Source organism: Heterocephalus glaber, unplaced genomic scaffold, assembly GCF_053883595.1.
Source record: "Heterocephalus glaber isolate CG9 unplaced genomic scaffold, H.glaber_assembly_v1.0 deba00001428, whole genome shotgun sequence".
NCBI classification, from domain to species: domain Eukaryota; kingdom Metazoa; phylum Chordata; class Mammalia; order Rodentia; family Bathyergidae; genus Heterocephalus; species Heterocephalus glaber.
In genome coordinates this window covers 13,473,325-13,492,228 of record NW_028258293.1, presented here as the reverse complement: position 1 = coordinate 13,492,228, position 18,904 = coordinate 13,473,325, and the positions used below count along the sequence as shown (strand labels likewise).

At 35.9% G+C, this 18,904-nt stretch overlaps 1 protein-coding gene across 9 annotated transcripts in view; it reads right to left on the bottom strand.

Moving 5' to 3' along the window:
* The window catches only part of Pik3c2a (phosphatidylinositol-4-phosphate 3-kinase catalytic subunit type 2 alpha), a 112,372-nt gene that overhangs the window by 48,317 nt on the left and 45,151 nt on the right, over positions 1 to 18,904 (bottom strand). For all 9 annotated transcript variants that reach the window (XR_015451338.1, XM_087211242.1, XM_004851494.4 and 6 more), the window contains 6 exons: positions 11,249 to 11,352; positions 6,401 to 6,558; positions 4,196 to 4,316; positions 3,398 to 3,509; positions 2,061 to 2,140; positions 1,673 to 1,736 (listed from right to left, as the gene is read on the bottom strand). Coding sequence is in view for 8 of the 9 variants with exons in the window: in XM_087211242.1 (XP_087067368.1) it covers positions 1,673 to 1,736; positions 2,061 to 2,140; positions 3,398 to 3,509; positions 4,196 to 4,316; positions 6,401 to 6,558; positions 11,249 to 11,352 (639 nt within the window). In the remaining variant the exon portion in view is untranslated. The remainder of the gene's footprint in view (positions 1 to 1,672; positions 1,737 to 2,060; positions 2,141 to 3,397; positions 3,510 to 4,195; positions 4,317 to 6,400; positions 6,559 to 11,248; positions 11,353 to 18,904) is intronic.

The following is an 18,904-nucleotide window of genomic DNA, read 5'->3' as shown; positions in this document are numbered from 1 at the left end:
AGTTCTTCACTCTAAACCATCTTCTCAATGAGACCTTCTCTGACTACCTTGTTTGAAATTACTGTTATTACCCTCCTCCTATACTTTTCCCTATAGCACCACCTGTAATAACATATTTTAGTTTATTTTATTGTCCATCTCCTCCAACTAGAATGTACTCTCTGAGGTCAGGGAATTCTGTGTTCATTATTGTATCCTTAGCATCTATAATACTGCTTAACAATAAGGAGATATTCAGTCAATATTTACTGAATAAATTAATACACTGATATGCTGACAAGGTATTAGTAGCTAGAAATCTGAAAGTCATCCCACCCTATTTTTTTTTCTTTTTTTTGGTATCGGGAATCGAACTTGGGTCCTTGCGCTTGTGCAGCAGACGGCGAAACCACTGAGCTAAATCCCCAGCCCTACACCCTATTTTTTTCTCATACTCTATCACCTACCAAAATGTTACCAATTTTATCTCCCAAATATTATTTATCAGTCGCCCCTTTCACTTTCACCATGTTCATTATTTTTCACCTGGGCTACCATAAAAATCCTTCCTAAGTAGTCTCTATAAAAGCAATTCTGCCACCCTTAAGTCTAACTTCCATTGTATGGCCAGAGTCATTTCAGAGCACAGACAAAAATATCATCCACTCCATCCTACATCCACTCATGACTGAAAATACTAAACTAATGGCTATGGCAGAGGTCAGCTAATGTTTTCTATAAAGGGTCAAACAATAAATAGTTTAGGCTTTGCAGGACATATAGTGTCTATTCCAACTATTCAACTCTAGTGTTGGAGTATAAATGCAAATGACAACAGACAACATGAAAAAACAGGTATGACCATGTTAAAAACAATTACTTACAAAACAGAAAGTGTACTGAATATGGTCACCAGACCTAGATGATAAAGTAAAATGCCTTAACATGAACTGTACTGTGGTAACCTAATGCCTATCTCTAATGTCATCTTCCCCACTTCATTTTATACTTATTATTAAAGAACTGGTGTGATTCCATGTATACCAGGCATATAAGGGTACATGGACATGCCCCTTCTCATCTTTTTTTCTGGCTAACTCACACTGCTTAAGAGTTTGCTAGGCAGTATCTCTTCTAAGAAGCCTTCCTTTGAGGCTTAAATTGTGTATGGTATGCCAAACAACCCCAATGTGTACTCTATGCTACATTTACAATACTGCATTAAAATTTTGCTTAAATCCTCCACCACTAGTTTTCTAAATTCTTGACAGGAAGGAACTAGGTCATTCATTAGCATAACACCAGTCATCTAGCATAATATAGGAAGCATTCAAAATTTTAATTAAACTGAATTCAATTTTTTTTTTTTTGGTACTGGGGATCGAACTCGGGTCCTTGCGCTTGTGCAGCAGGCGGCGAAACAACTGAGCTAAATCCCCGGCCCTGAATTCAATTTTTGAATTGAACTGAGGCTTCTCTCAGTAATAAAGCTGAAATGAGAGTTAATATGTACACTCAAGCATTACTAAGAAGTTTTGTTAGTAAGCTGGGCCAAAAAAGAAGACATCACATATTGCCACTAAGAATAGTTTAAGAAGCCTTAAAATTTTTAATCTAATGCTAACACTAGTACTTAAGAGATGAAAGAAAAAAGAATCTTTGACATTATGCCAAAATGTGAATTAAAACTTACTTCAATTTGAAGAGCCAGTTCCACTTGGTTGTGATAAGAATCTAAGAGTTCTTCAACAGGGTGTCTGAAATAAAAGAATAGTTATTGTGGCTAAAGGATACTAAATACAAAATAACTGTTTTAATCACCAAAATAAATATATTCACATCCAAAATAAAGTTTATTGTTTTTGTATTTATTTACTTATTTATTTTTGGTTTTTTGAGACAAGGTCTCAACTATGTAATTCAGGCTACCCTTGAACTCACTATGTAGCCCAGGCTGGCCTGAAATTCATGATGATCCTCCTGTCTCAGCCTCCCAAGTGCTAGGATTACAGGTGTGCACTACCACACTTGGCTTCAAAATAAAATTTAAAAACCTGTAATTAATGTTTTAGATGCTATACCTTGTCATGACTTCTTTATAAGGTTTTTCTATTTGATACAGGTATTTGTTTAAATCCACGGGTGTTTCATCATCTTCTGCCTAAACAAATACATATATACAAGTGTTTACAAAAAAAAAATCCAATGCACTCTTTGGTCTTTCTATGAAACTAAATTGACTTTTCAGAACTGAAGATAAAATGGTACCAAAATTAAATATTATTATTGACTTAGAAAATGAGTTAATATTGTTTAAAAAGACACTTATTTTCAAATGGAAAATATAAATGCTTTTAAATCTAGTTTCTGACAAGAAAACAGCCTTTTAAAGCAAAAACTAGGGTGAGGACCAGATAGGGAAGAGATCATCTGAAATTTTGCTTTATTTTTTTCTCATGATAATCATGTCTCCTCTCATTCTGTGCTGTCCCCCAACAGAAGAGGTACCACTGGTCTTTTCTACCCTTCCACACTATGTAAATGTGCAAGAACATCATTCCTTGAGAGACTGAAAAGAGAAGTTACCAATGATTGTCAAAAGGTAATAAACTTTGTGAAATAGTTTCTACCCACTTGAAATAAATTCTACCTAACCTAGGGGAACGAAATCCTAGAAAAGAAAACAAAAGAAAAACAAAGTAAAAATGACTACTGTTTATTCCAAAATTCTACTAAATGAATAATTCTCTGAATAGATTAAAAATTCACTTATAAATTAATCAAGAGGGTATTTTTTAAGTAAAAGGAGATTTTATAATGGATGGGTAAATTTCCTACATTTTACTTTGCTTTAACTTCAGAAGAAAGTACTGAAATTTTAAAACAAAGAATGAATTTTCATTTTGTAAGAAATAATTTGTCAGTCTGGTGCAAAGCCCAATATGCACTTTTACTCTAACTCACTGTTAGTATCCAAAATTCTTTTCTTACCCATTTCTTTTTGATTGACCCTGAGGTGATCATCCTTACATAAAATTATTAAAAAAATCAAACTTTTTTTTGTTTTTGGTACTGGGGATCGAACTCGGGTCCTTGCGCTTGCGCAGCAGGCGGCGAAACCACTGGGCTAAATCCCCAGCCCTAAAAATCAAACTTTTAATTCCATTTTGATTTTCAAATGTACCTGTAGCTCTGAGGAAATATGCTTCCTAAACCTCTGTGATTGAAAATCTCCCTCTACCTGCTGAGAAAAAAAAAAAAAACTAATGGGAATAACTAGTAATTACCCCAGTTCAACCCAGAAATCTTGGATAATGTACAAACTGAAAATTGGCTAATTAGCAAAATTGTTCAGATTCAGCAAGGGCAATTCAGTTATAAGGTACACACACACACACACACACACACACACACTTACTGTTCTGGCTAGATTCTGGCACATTGCACTGAAGGTCAAGAGTTGTAATTTAATCTCTGTGTCCCATTTTCGACAGTTTTGAATATGTTCATGACTTCCAAGGCAATGGTTGCTGTTAAAATATATTAATCATTCACCAGTGTTATCCTACTCAAATTAGAACTTATTAGAAGGTGTGGGTAAAATATAAATCTGCATCAGAAATGGAAAAGAATGATTAAATACAAAGATAGTTTTTTAACCAAATGTGAGCATTTACATAGAATTACTCTACGTGAGAATAGGGTGAAGAAGAAAGAAAATGAAGGAATAAAAACAGGGACAGGCCATTTCTAGTAACCTAGGAGAATGAAATTTATAAAATAAGCAGACTAATTGCTAGACAGAATGAATTACCTGGTGAAAAAATGATTCATATAGTGATTATTTCAGGCAACTATAAGGCAATAGTAGCTGACTACTGTTCATAAAGTAACAGTGTATGCTACGAAAGGAGAATGGAGTCTACTGAATCTTCACAGAAAGAAAAAAGATTATATTCACTTATTAGCCAATTACCCACAAGTCTTCCTATATAAGACTGTAAGCTTTTAAGGTAATATCATGTTTTACTTTCTTGTGAAATCCCACACTAAGACCAGATCAGACATCTTAAAATATACTATATCTCAATACAAGCATGATTCAATGAATCAACTCAATGTATTTTTGGAATACAACTTTAAATTAAAAATCTCAAATTTAAGCCATTAAAAATGAAATTCCTAAAGACAATGATAAGTAGTTAAATAAACTTACTTCTGCAGCACCTCCTCTTGACCACAAACTTTCAGGACATAGCTGCCAACATCTACTTGATTCAAGTCATCATGAACCCAGCAAAGGGCTTGCATTATAATGATTTCTACTGTGGAACTCACTGCAAAAGAATTAATCATTTTCATTTTGCTCATTTACCCCTAAGTATACACTTATTCAAGACTGTATTACTTGTGGGCCAGGGATTTAACTCAGTGGTCTGCCACCTGCCTCAAAAGCGCAAGGTTCTGAGTTCGATCTCCGGTACCAAAAAAAAAAAGATTGTATTACTTGTAATCTAGACAGTGCTGTACAATAGAAATGTGCAACTTAGAAATGTAGGCCACATATATAATGTAAAATTTTCTAACAGCCACACTGAAAAAAAGTAAAAGAGGTAGACCTAATTTTAACTGCATGTTTTAACCTAATCTAGCCAAAATATCATTTTAACATATTATCAATATTTTAAGAATACAGAAACACCTTACTTTTAAAACTAAGATTCTGAACTCCAGTGTGTATTTTGAATTTATAGCACATGATAACCCAGGTTACCATTTCTAGTGCTCAACGTGGCTGGTGCCTACTACATATACAATGCAGGCTTAAATTAAGAAAGCCACAACCCTGTTAGACCCCATCAGGATGTGTACAAGTATCTAGCAAACAATTTTGTTTTTTGGTACTGGAAATCAAACTCAGGGCCTCGTGCTTGCCAGGCAGGCACTGTGCTGCTGAGCTACATCCTCAGCCTTCTAGCAAACAATTTGAAAAACACATTATGGGGCCGGGGATGTGGCTCAGTGGTTCTACTGCTTGCTTCGCAAGCACAAGGTCCTGAGTTCGATCCCTAGTACACCAAAAACACCCCCACATTATAATGAAAAGGATTTAGCTCAGTGGTTCTGGCACCTGCCTTGAAAGAGCAAGGTCCCCAGTTCAATCCCCAGTACCAAAAGCAAAAAACAAACAAACAAAAAAAACCAAGCCTTTAAAGTGACCTATTTGTATACTTAGAACACCTATGTTCACCTTAAAAGCCTCTAATATAATAACCTCTAATATAACAACTGTATTTGTGAATAAACAAATATATGATATTTATAATTTGAACACACAATTCACTTCTACCATAACAGTTACATTTCTTAAAAGAGATGCATATTATAAATGTACATATTTATGACTTAAAAATAGATATTTGAAATATTTTTAAGGTCAGATTTTGATGTAAGTCAAAATTTGATGTTAATCAAAACACTTGCTATCAATGCTTATTCATCCTTTCTAAAAATTTTAGTATTCTTTTTTTTTTTTAATTTTAGTATTCTTATTGCATACCTGGAGCGAAATAGTTTCCCAGGCCAAAATATAAAGTATATTTAGAAAGAATAACTTTTCCTTCATAAATTAAAAGAATGGCCACTATAGTTGACTAACATTCTTCTAAGATACACTTTTTCAAAGGGGCTTCCAAAGTGCAACGGCAAAAAGAAAGTATCCAAATATTGGACAAACTTCTAGTCATAACCATTTTAAAAAATGGGCTCATTCTTAGGCTAAAGAAATATTGATCTTATTCTGCATTGGAATCCTATTAAAATTATATATGTGGGCTAGGGATGTAGCTCAGCACCACAGCACCTGCCTGGCAAGCATAAGGTCCTGAGTTCTCTCCCCAGTACAAAAAAAAAAAAAAAAATATATATATATATATATATATATGTGTGTGTGTGTGTGTGTGTGTATATAATATATATTATACATGTTATAAATAAACTGAAAGAAAATAAAAGCTTTAAAAATTTTTCAACAGATTTTGGGTGACACGACTCTAGAAAAGATACTCATGCCAAATCTGGAAGAGAAAATTAAAACCAAAGGAGAAATTATTTCTCCTTTGAAGAGATTAGCAAGAAATCTAGAACTTCAATTTCACACATAGCTCTTTATAAATAGGCATTTTCCTTGTCATAACAGGGAAATAAAGAATTAGACTATAATTAGCTTTTCTGTCCACAGCTTTCGGGCCTTGGCCAAGAACCACTGACTATTAAGTTCTATTCAGCATTTTTGTAAAAGTAATCTGTTTTCCCATTAATCCTAATCAGAAAACTAGTCATATAAATGCCAATATTGATGATTTAAACACTTTCCTCCTAATCAAAGCAAATCAAAACACTCGGGGAACTACAAACCTACCATCACATGTGAAAGTAACAGGTAGTTGAAATCCTTCAATTTCAATGGAGACCTTCACACTAGCATTTTCTCCACATACATTTCTTTGCACTGTGACTGGACTTAACAAATAGCCTGGATTTGTGCAATGATTGAAGTATGGAAATTTGTTCTTCAATCTGTTCACAAGAAAGAAGATATTAAATTCTTTTTTAATAAAAGCTGGACTTGAGAGCCCTGAACAAGGCTTTACATGCTTACAGCCACTCAATTCTGTGTCTGTCCAACTCTAAAGCAGCTTGTGAGAATGGCAATGAATGAACCACTGTCCAAACTCCAAATACCAGCATTTGCCTTTTAAATAAAAGGAATCCAAAGAGAAAGAAGAGATTAACTACTGCCAGGATATCTTTGGCAACATTATCAACATTAGCCAGGCACATACCGGCTAAGTTGTATGAAAAGGGGTTTTCTGCTTCACATTCCTCTGCCATACAGTACCATTACACAAACTGTTACATTTCAATGAGTTACCGATAATATAAGAAACTAAAGTGTAACGACCAGAGGGGAAACAAAGTTTGTTGTCTTCTTAAAATCTGTTTTTTCTTAAGGACCTTTTTGTTAAAAACATTATTTGTGGTTGGTACCCAAGGAAAAAAAAAAGACAATGAGCTTTTGCAGTACTGCAAAGCCTTTCTTCCTGCAGAATGGCATGCAAAGGTATAGGAGCAAGGCAGTCTGCATTTCAATCCACGAGCATGGTGGATAGCTCATCTGGTACACTTGGTATCAAGACAGAGGGAGATAGGTTCGGAATATAGTCTATTAATTTCTGTAGCAATTGAAATATTTAACTCATAGGCATAGAATAAAACAGTTCTGTGATGACAAGAAGAGTTCTGGAGGAGGTAGGAAATGTAACAGTGCAAACACTCTAGGGTCAGATCAACTGAATTTGAATATTGATTTTACCACTACTTAGCTGTGAGAGTTTAGGCAAATTATTCAATGTCCTTGTTGCTTCATTTTCTTCCTCTGTAAACTAGGGGTAGTAATACTTACTCCCTAGACTTGTGAGAACATGCGAATTCCATTACAAAGCAACTAGGATATGGTAAGTACCATATAATAAGTTTGTCAAACAAATGAAATAGTGAATGAATAAATCTGGTTTCGGTGTTATGATCTTAAGCAACACAAAGGATCCAATATTAAAAAGAAATATAATAAAAAAGTAATATATATTTTTTGGTACCAGGAATTGAACTCGGGTCCTTGCGCTTGCACAGCAGGCAGCGAAACCACTGAGCTAAATCCCCGGCCCAAAAAAGTAATATAATAAACAACTGACATATGAACAGACCTTCAGATGGACATTATTTTTAGATTTTTTTTTTGGTACCAGGGATCGAACTCAGGACCTTCCGCTTGTGAGGCAGGCGCGGTGTCACTGAGCTAAATCCCCAGCCCTATTTTTAGATATTTGATTGTCTCTTTCTCCTCTCTCTTATCTCTCTTTCTCTCTCTAAGGATTGAACCCTGGGTCTTTGCACTGAGCTACATCCCCAACTCTTTTTTTTTTCTCTTCTCATTTTTGAGACAGGGTCTCACTAAGTCGCTAAACTGCCCAGGCTGGACTTGAACTTGCAATCCGCCTGCCTCTCAGCTTCCCAGAGTGCTGGGATTACAGGTGTGTGCCACTATACCCCAAAGGTATTTTCTTTTCTACATGTTATAAAGCAGATGCATGCAGCAAATCATGAAATTAACTAATATATGAAATAGTTGAGAATTTTGTCTACCTCCAATAAAGACTTCAATGTTCAGATACTCTAAATCTGGCATAGTGGCCTGTGCTTATAATTACAGCACTCAGGAGGCTGAACAGGAGGATCCAGAGCTAGAGGCCAGGATGGGGTACACAGCAAATTCAAGGCCAGCCTGAAATACAAAACCCTGCCTCAAAAAACAAAAACAAACCAAAAAAACCCACAAGGTGACAAAAGAAACAGAAAAGGAGAAATTCCTGTTGATGGCTCAAAAAACAAGAATTCTTCAGAAAAATTCCAGTGACAAATGTTGCATTCAATGAATTTGGCTTTGCTTTGGGGGAAAATTCTTCACTTTGCTTTCTTAAAGTGAGTTTATTCTTTTACACAACAATGTAAATGTGCCTAATGTCATTGAACTACATACTTAAAAACAGATGAAGTCATAAATTTTATATATCCCCTCCTTGCCCACAAAGTAAAGCTTATTTTTACTTATTATTATTCTTGGTTTTTTGAGACAGGGTCTTACTTTTTAATTCAGGATGCCCTCAAATTCACTCCCTCCTGCCTCACACTCTTGGATGCTTTTTTGTTTTGTTTTGAGAAAAGTATTTTTAAATGAGTCCTTTCTATATCTGTTTGACACTATGAAACCTATCAGTAATTGTTTATTTGTACAGTAATTTGTTCTGTTTTTCTACAAAACCGATGATTTCTCCTATTTTTATGATTTGCTTTATAAAAAATAATAGTAAAACCTAAGCTATAAAAGATTCTTTAAAATTGGGCTTTTCTGGTTTTGTTTATAAACTTTTAAACATAAAAATAGTTCATTTAAATTATTAATTGCCAAGCAAATTATTCATTTTAAATAAAGGACTAGATAAGGTTTTGTGTGCATGTGTGTTATTGAGGACTGGACCCAGAGAGCCTCGCAAATGCCAGGCAATGCTCTATCACTGAGTTCTATCAGCCCTTTTTTAGTTTGAAACAGTAGAACTAAATTGTCCAGATTGGCCTTGGAACTTGTGATCTCCCTGCATCTGCCTCCCAAGTAGCTAGAGTCACAGTCCACCATGGCCAGATAAGATATTTTTATGGCCACTATAAGCCACATATGTAGTCTGATGTTCTTAAATAATAAAGGGTATTTTAAATTTTTATTTTTTCTAAAATTTCCCTTTCTCTTTAGCCCAAAGAAAAGATTTTGTTTGTTTAATGGGACTCTATGGTTCAAGAAATTTAGTATCTTTATGTACACGCTAAACTTCTTGATTACTTATTTTCTTATTTTGTGCTCAGTCAAGCTAAAATTCTGGTCAGACAGCCGAATCACGCAAAATCAAAAGATAAGATCAGGAGAAAAGAAAAAAAGGGGATTTTAAAAAGTTTTAATTAGTACTACTTTACAGGAAATAGAGTATTGTTTAGAATAAGATTTAGTTAATTGCAGATAGTCTTTGGGTTTAAGATATTATACGGTATACATATTAGACCTGAAATATGTTTACTAAATATATATAGAAAGAGGGAGATTAGAAAGCCATTTAGACAGATAGGTATAGAGTGTGATTTCTCATTTTATCCTAAAGGACCACAAATGAAGAAGCAAAACTTACTGGTACTTAACTTTATTTATTTATAATTTTGGAACTGGGAATTGAACCCAAGGCCTTCACAATGATCTATACCCCGACCCTGTTTTTTATTTTGAATCAGGGTCTCACTAAGTCACTGGCCCAGGCTGCGTCCAACTTCCAATTCTCCTGCCTCAGTCTCCCTGAGTGCTGGGAATACAGGCATGGACCACCACAGCTGGCCAAGAAGCAGCTTACTAATAACATAAATACCTCTATATTAGTCAGCTTTCCCACCGCTGGACAAAATACCTGGTTCTCACGGCTGAAAGGAGGAAAGGTTTATTTGGCTCATTTTCAGAAGTTTTAATCTATGGTTGGCTGGCTCCAAGTTAGGCCAATATGGCAGAAGGGCATGGTGAAACAAAGATGCTTGGTTCATGTCCACCAGGAAGCAGAGCAGGGAAACAGTGCCAGAGAGAAAAGGGCCAGAGATCAGATACAGTGCTCTAGGTCGTGCCTCTACAACCCACTCAGACACAGTAAGAAGAGTGCTTTACTAATCCCCTAGGAAACTCCTAAGCCAATCAAGTCGATACTTAATCTTAATTAACAACTTAAATAATAAGCTTAATTAAACAACTTGTTTTTAAAACTCACTGACAAAATGAGCACACTTAGCTATCTCACTTATCAGATGGACTATCACGGTATTGCAGCGCTTATGTTCACATAACCCTTGTTTTACCTATTAATGGCCCCAAAGTGCAAAAGTAATAATGCTGACAATTTAGATATGCCAAAGAGAAATGGTAAAGGGTTCTAAGTGAAAAGGTAAAAGTTCTCAACTTAAAAAGTGAAGAAAAAAATTGTATGGTGAGGTTACTATGAATCATTTACTGTGCCTCATTAAACTTTGTCACAGGTGTGTGCGTTTGTGTGTGTGCATATATATGGAAAGTGTGGTGGATATAGGGTTGGGTATTATCCAACTTCAGGCATCCACTGAGGGTCTTGGAATATACTGCTTCACAGATAAGGGAGGGGACTATTGTCATCACTGTAGCTAAGTGATGATGTCTGTGGAAACTCTAAGATTTGAGTCGGAGACAGGGGTGTATCAAAGAGTCTAGCTTAAATAAAAACAAAACAGTTAACACAATCTAAGTGTACAGGGCTTCTTTGGGGGAGAAAATTAAGAAACTGGGTAAAAATATAACAGATTCCCAGACAAGTTAAAAGATAATCTCTAAACCATTAACTAAAACAATGTGTAACCAAAACAATCATATATACTACCTGAGAAACCCCAACCCTGCTATATTTAAAATAGACCACACTGAGAAAAACACTAGATTCAGAGTAAATCTCCCACTGGTTATTAACTTTCCTTACCTTAGGTAGCAGATTTTATCCCCTTGGGATACAGCCTTGTCTCACCATACCCAGGTTCAAGTTATTTTTAAAATGAGCATTTGACTTAGAGAATCTATAATTAATAAAGAAAAGTTCCTTACTTTGCAATGGATTGACAAAAAGCTGTCATCTCCTCATTCTGTACTTCAATTTGTTGTAGAAGAGAACTTCCAGTTGGCAAACTATTGGTCCCAGGTGAGTCTTTCTGTAATAAAAATAAGTTTTTATTTTAAAGGCGAAAGATCTCTAAAATGCTGTACATTAGCATAGCACAAATATCTTTATGAAAATATATACAAAGTTCTGGAGGTAAAACAAAACCTATCAGAGACAAAATTGTATATTATGTATTTCTATCTTTGTAAAATACCAACTGAGCCTTATTTTAAGTTCATTGGTTTTACTGGCTCAAAAGTAGAAACAGGCAGTGTTAAGCAGTAAGAATGGAATGTTAGAGATTTTTCCATTCAAAATATTCCTGAAATGAACGCTTCAGGACGTTAACAGTTGAATAAAATTAAAGGATACCTTCTATTTTAAGAAAATGAAGAGATCAAGCCAATATGAGACTCCACTAATAAATCAGGGATTCTATATATTCAACTTAGGCCCCATAGTTTAAGAAAATACATTAGGTAAGAAAATGAGTTTTAGGAGTAAGTAGGCATTTTCTCTTTATAAACTTTCATAAACATCCTGTAGTCCTTTAAAAGTTAAATCTGGCCAAATTTTGTTTGTAACATCAATTTACCACCCAAAGATAGCCAAAGAGAAGAATTCATTTAGAAATATTTTGATACACTACACAAAAATAAGTATTTGACTTGGCATACATTTCACATGTAAATTTCTTTTGAAAATAAAATTGGAATATTCTCAATTCAAAACTAAGGAAATAAAAACAGTATATAAATTTCAAGAGTTGTAGTAGATTTCAATGGCCATGGCAAACAAGAACTTTTCAATTTATATTTTTTTGAGACAGGGTCTTGCTTTGTCCAAATGGACTCAAATTTGTGGTCTTCCTGCCTTGGCCTCTTGAAAAGCTGAGAGTATAGGTATGCATCACCACAACCAGCTAAGATTTTGATTAAACTGAAAATTTCGGGCAATTTCTTTACAAGTTTTCTTTTTGTAAAATGTGGCAGTCTTTTCTTCTAGAATAAATATTTGGGAGCATGTGAGGAGGAGCATTTTGAGGGTGGAGAAACCTTAGAGTTCACAACTAAAAACAACAGGGCTCTTGGAAAAAAGGGAGTTAAGGAAGACTTTTGAAAATTATTGTAGAACAACTAAAGTTCTAACTAAAACAATAAAAAGTCCTTATAAGAATATTAGCACAAAATGTCCATTCCAATTTGCACCAAACATTGTGGTTTTTGCTTGGCATGTAACACTGTGGGCCTCTTACTTCCTCGTTTAAAATGGGAATTCTTCTATAAATTTGCTTGGCAACTGCAATGAAGATAAAGTATATTACAAAGTGTAGAAGTCTTCACCCAACCAACAGAAAAGCTCTTAATTCAAAGGGAAATGCTATCATAGCCTCTTGGTCTACATTTGGTATTTTATTAGACTTTCTTTTTTTTTTTTTTTTTTTGAGACAAGGGTCTCACTACGTAGTTCAGGCTGGCTTTGAACTCACTATTTATCCCAGGTTGGCCTTAAACTCATAGGGATCCTCCTGCCTCAGCCTCCTGAGTGCTGAAATTACAGGTATGAGCCATGTTGGCAGGCTTTATAATGGCAAAGTGATGTACTTCAATTATACAGCTACATCTAGTGGCAGGGATTTTTTTGCATTTTTTTATTAGTAGATGTTTGCAGTACATGATTACATTCATCATGGGGGATGTCTACATGCACATATCACATTTTTTGTTTGTTTCCTTTCCCTGCCCTCCCTCCAACCCTTCTTCTCCACATTTACAAAAGCTCTATCTCCATTTTTGTCTTTAAATCTCCTTTCCCTTCTTCCCTCCCTCTCCTGCCATCTCGTTCCCCTTCCCATTTGAACAAGTTATTCCTAATATCTCTCCTCCATTTTGCTTAATATTTACATAGTACTTTGGATTTCTCACACAAGTGAAGTAATACAATATTTAAACTTGTGTGCCTGATTTATTTCACTTAAGACTATGGTCTTCAGGTACATCCATTTACCTAAAAATGCTTCAGGTTTATCCTTCTTTATGGCAAGGTAGTACATAAATACCACATTTTCTTTATTCATTCGTCGATGGCTTACAGGCTGCTTCTGAGATTTGGCTATTATGAACTATGCTGATATAAACATGAGAATGCATGTATCACTGTAATATGATGTGTTTAACTCTTTCAGGATGATATTTAGAAAGGGAATAGCTGGGTTAGTTTTTTGAGGAACCTCCATACTGCTTCCCACAGTGGTTGTACCAATTTGCACTCCCATCAACAATGGAGAAGGATTCCTTTTTCCCTGCACCCTTGCCAGCATTTGTTATTGGTTGATTTCTTTCTCTTTTTTTCCAGAGAGAGAGGGGGCACTATGTAACTCAGGCTGGCCTTGAACTTGAGGTGACCCTCTCCTGCCTCACCCTCCAGAATGCTGGGATTACATGTGTGTCCCACCACTCCTGGCAGTTATTGGTGGATTTCTTGATGACAGTCATTCTTTCTGGAGTGAGATGAAATCTCAGTACTGTTTTAATTTGCATTTCTCAAATGAGGTTGAGCATTTTTTCATATATTTATTGGCCATTTGTACTTCTTCATCTGAAAAGTGTCTATTCATTTCAGATGCACATTTTTGGATTGGGTCTTTAAATTTGGGGGGGTCTGATTTTTTTTTTTAGTTCTTTATATATTCTAGATATTAGTCCTCTGTCTGAGGAGTAGCTCATATATTTTTTTTCCCATCCTGTAGGTTGTCTTTTTACTGTTGGTGGTTTCCTTTGCTGTGCAGAAGCTTTTTAATTTGATGTGATCCCAATTTGATGCTTTGTATTATTTCCTGTGTGATTGGAGCTTTGTTCATAAAGTCTTTGTCTACACCTATGCTTTCAAGAGTTTTACCTATTCTATCTTCCAGCAGATTGCTTGTTTTAATATTTAAATTTTTGATCTATTTCAATTTTAGTTTAGTACATGATGAGAGATATGAGTCCAGGTTCAATCTTTGCCATGTGGAAAGCCAGTTTTCCCACTACATTTGTTAAAGAGGTTATCTTTCCTCTAGCAAAGGTGTTTGGCCCCTTTGTAAGATAGCTGAGTGTGCCTGCAGTTGTTTCTGCATCTTCTATTCTGTTCCACTGATCTACAAGTTTGGGGTTTTTTTTTGCCAATACCATGTTGTTTTTTTACAAAATCACTGTGGCTTTGTAGTACAACTTGAAGTCTGGGATTGCGATGTCTCCTGGCTTTTTTCTAATGGCAAGTTTAAGTCAGAATCCAACATTTATTTTACTCCATGAATGGCCTGCCCATTATTTTATTTACCACTTCCATCCACACTTCTCTTCTGCACTGTGCATTTTTGTCTCAAGTTTTGATGCAAGCCCACAAGCTAACCCTAGCCAAAATTAGTAAAAAACAAATGTCAATGGAGTTTCTTTGAAAAGGGGGAGAGATTCAATGATGATAAAGCAGAAGACTCTATGACTGCCAACAAAAAGAAAGCTGCATTTAAAAGAAAATACCGAGGATCCTGATCAAATTATGGATTCTTAGCAATAGGTGATTCACATTCTACAAGTCCCCTGTGTATAATATGCGGCAACTGGCTGTTCAATGACACCATGAAACCTTCAAAATAGCTTCACCACATGAAGACCCTGCATTAAGGGCCGGGAATTTAGCTCAGTGGTGTTGCCGCCCACCTCGCAAGCGCAAGGACCTGAGTTTGATCCCTGGTACCAAAAAAAAGACCCTGCATTAAAAGACAAATCTTTGGAGTTTTTCAAAAGAAAAAAAACACGAATACAAAAAACAAAAGCAACTATCAAAGGCTACCACTTCATTAAATGTGTCTTCTCTGAGAGCATCATTCTTAGTGGCTAACTGCATTGCTAAAGCTAAGAAGCCCTTTGCTATTGATGAAGAGTTGACCCTGCCTGCTAAGGACATTTACTGTGAACTCTTAGAAGAGGTGCAATTTAAAAAGGTGGCACATGTTCTCCTTTCAGCTAGTCCCATAATGAGATGAACTAATGAAATAGCAGAGGATACTGAGGCATAATTGTTAGAGAGGATTAATGAGTGACCAATGGTAACCATGTTGCCAACAAGGCAACAATGATTGTTTTTATGCTGTATAACTTTCAGGAAGACATGCATAGGGATGTGTTATATACACTTTTGTTGCCAACCAATACCACAACTGCAGAACTATTCAAGTCTTTGAATAATTACATATCAGGAAAATTGATTTGGTCATTTTATATTTGTATATGCATGGATGGCTCTCATGATTGGATAGCTTTCTGGTTTCTTTACTTGGGTCAAAGAGGTCACTTCTGAATGTGAGTCCATGCATTATGTCATCCATAAAGAATTGCTGACTAGCCAAAAAATCTTACCTAAACTTAACAAAAATCTGCCCCCCCACTTCGGTACAGGGATCGTAACTCAGGACCTTGCACTTGAAAAGCAGGCACAGTGTCACTGAGCTAAATCCAAGGCCCCCAACTTAACCAAATTTTGCAGGATGTGATTAAAATTATCAACCACATTAAAGAACACACGTTAACATCTGTTCGTGTAGCTCTGTGAGGAGATGGGCACAGAACACACGTCTTTTCTTATACACAGAAATAAGATGGCTTTCTGAAGGTAGATCACTGGCTAGTTTGAGTTATGAGTTATTCCAGAAAAAAAGTTACAACTGGCAGTGAATTTCAGTGACACAGAATGGGTTGTAAAGCTTATTTATTTTTTAACTTTATTTTTATTTATTTATTTAGTGGTACCAGGGATGGAACTCAGGATCTTGCACTTGCGAGGCAGTTGGTGGTACCACTTACTTATGTGGTATCCCGCCCATGCTTACTTATGTGATACACTCAACCAGCTCAATGAATTCAATCTGTCACTTCAGGGGAATACAACTATGCTTAAATTGGCAAATAAAGTGGCTGCATTCAAAGCCAAAATGGAATTTTGGGGGCATCAAGTGAACTGGGAATTTTGACATGTCTCAAACATTAGCAGAGACTTTAAAAGAGACTGAGCCAGGAACTTCTTTCTCCTATCTGGTACATGATCACCATTTCAGCTTTCAAGCATTTGAATTTGACTTCCCAACCCCAAAAGACCCCTAAACTAGGAAAGAATGGATCCACAAGCCACCTGTGAAAAAAGCTAGATGGATTAACTATGTCCATGCTAGAAGAGAATTAACTACAAATGACAGTGGCCTTAAAGATATGTTTGAGACGGCCACAAATCTCCATACATTCTGGATTAAGGTCAGGCAGAATATCCTGAGACTGCCACAAAACCACTGAAAAGCCTGCTTCCATTTCCAACATCCTATCTTTATGAAGCAAGGTTCTCTGCAGTGGTTGCATCCAAAGTGAGAGTAGACTAGACTAGACATGATCAACACTTCAGGTGTCACTGTTTCTCATCATCTCCAATGAGACTGTCCAGTTGTAGGAAAACAAGCTCAGGACTCCCACTAATTCTGTATTATGGTGAGTTGTATAATTATCTCATTATACATTACAATGTAATAATAATGGAAATAAAGTACACAATAAATGTAATGCATCCCCAAACCACTTCTACCTCTCCCCCTAGTCCATGGGAAAACTGTCTTCCTTGAAACCAGTCCTTGATCCCAAAAAGGTTGGGGACTACTGCTATAGAAAAACTTGTTCTGCTTGACCTAACAGTCATCTTTCCTTAAACTCTGTTCTTTATGTTTTTTTTTCTTTGGTACCGGAGATCGAACTCGGGCCCTTGTGCTTGCAGGGCAGGCAGCAGAACCACTGAGCTAAATCTCCGGCCCCTAGAATGTTTTAAACTAAAACATAAAGAACAGGGCCAGAGATTTAGCTCAGTGGTTCTGCTGCCTGCCTCACAAGCTCAAGGGCCCGAGTTCAATCCCTGGTACCAAAAAAAAAAAAAAAAAAATCTGCATCACCTTAGTGGCATTTTTAGATTTTTTTAATTAAAAAATTTATATTTTTTGTAATGCTTTTCTCAAATTAGGTCCTCCCTTTCAAGTTCTGAGTTTTATTTGACAGTGACAGAACCAGACTATAGTAACAAACAGTCATTCCTCAAGGTAACAGAATCTAGAAAGTTAACTCAAATGTTCTTCCCAAAGAGCAAAAAATAGTGGGGAGAAGGCTGCCAATTATTTCACCTTAGACATTAACAACAACACTTTAGGGGGAGGGTTCCTCTGCTGTTCCTGAAATAACAAAATTTTTTTTTTTACTTTTTTCTAAGCCATGCACTCCCCCAACTCCATAAAACATCCACAAGCATCAAATCACCTCTTTTCTCCATTAATTTTTCACAGACTTTTTAATGTGGCATTCAGGGCTTTTCATTTGTACTGCATTTATATATACTTGTAACTTTCCTCCCTCTTCTGTTCCAAGTTCTTTAAAGGTGAGGTTGACAAATGATTTTGTAATCCTCATAAACCTCAAACATTTTTCTAATGCAAAGAGTGGTTGATCTCTTGGTTGACTGTCTTCATCACTGAAACTTTTTCTCTGTAACAAATGAGATTTTCCTCATTTAATAATAAAAAATTGTACAATGTCTTGTAGAGCTTCTGTTTTAAAAAAAAAAAAAGGCAGCTTACAATGTTTTGCTTGCAGAGTCATATCTTTCTCATACAGTGAAAATCTTCAAAGTCCACAGTGTGTTTCCCCACCCCACTCCTCAAAAAACAAAACAAAAGCCAGGTGCAGTGGCACACACTTGCAATCCCAGGATTCAGACGGGGGTGCCCCCCCACCCCCGCACCTGAGGGAGGAGGATCCCTATCAGTTCAAGGCCAGCTTGGACTACGTAGTGAAACTCTGTCTCAAAAAACCAAAAAAAAAAAAAAAAGAAGAAGAAAAAGAAGAAAAGGAAAACAAAGCATGTTTGCTAAAACCAGAGCAAAGTACACTAATTTCCTTAACTCACCTATTGTATTAATCACCTTTTAAAACATAAATTGCTCTCTAGTCATTTGTTGTGTACTACATGTTACAAGAGAGACTCACCACACTTTCTTCCATATTTTAAAGGGTGATTTCAAGAACTTTATTTGGGTATGTTGTTAGATTGGGATTTTCAGCATTGATTGAAGAGAGTCTTGTGGGAAAACATATTTTGACAAATTATTACACATACAGAAAAACTGATCACACTGCCTGGATCTGTGCACAACATCAAAAATAAACTGAATTTTCAGGGAAAAAAAGAATAAAGAGACATATAGTAATCAGTATCGCAAATGCTATTAGCCACAAATGAAATAAAGATGTCTTGTAGTGAAAAATACTGAGTCATCTATCAAGATCACTGAAAGAACAACATTTTAGCTAAATAGGACTTAAGGTTAAATTCATCTGTGAGGCTGAGGGATACACAAAGGGCCACATCTGGAAGGTATAGGGCTGAGATTTCTCAGAGAGGAGAGAAAGAGATATTTATTATAAGGAATTAACTCACACCCTTATTAGACTGACAAGTTCCAAGACCTGCAGTTGGTAAACTAGAGACACAAGCAACACAATGGCGGAGTTCCAGCCCCAGTACAACACTCACCA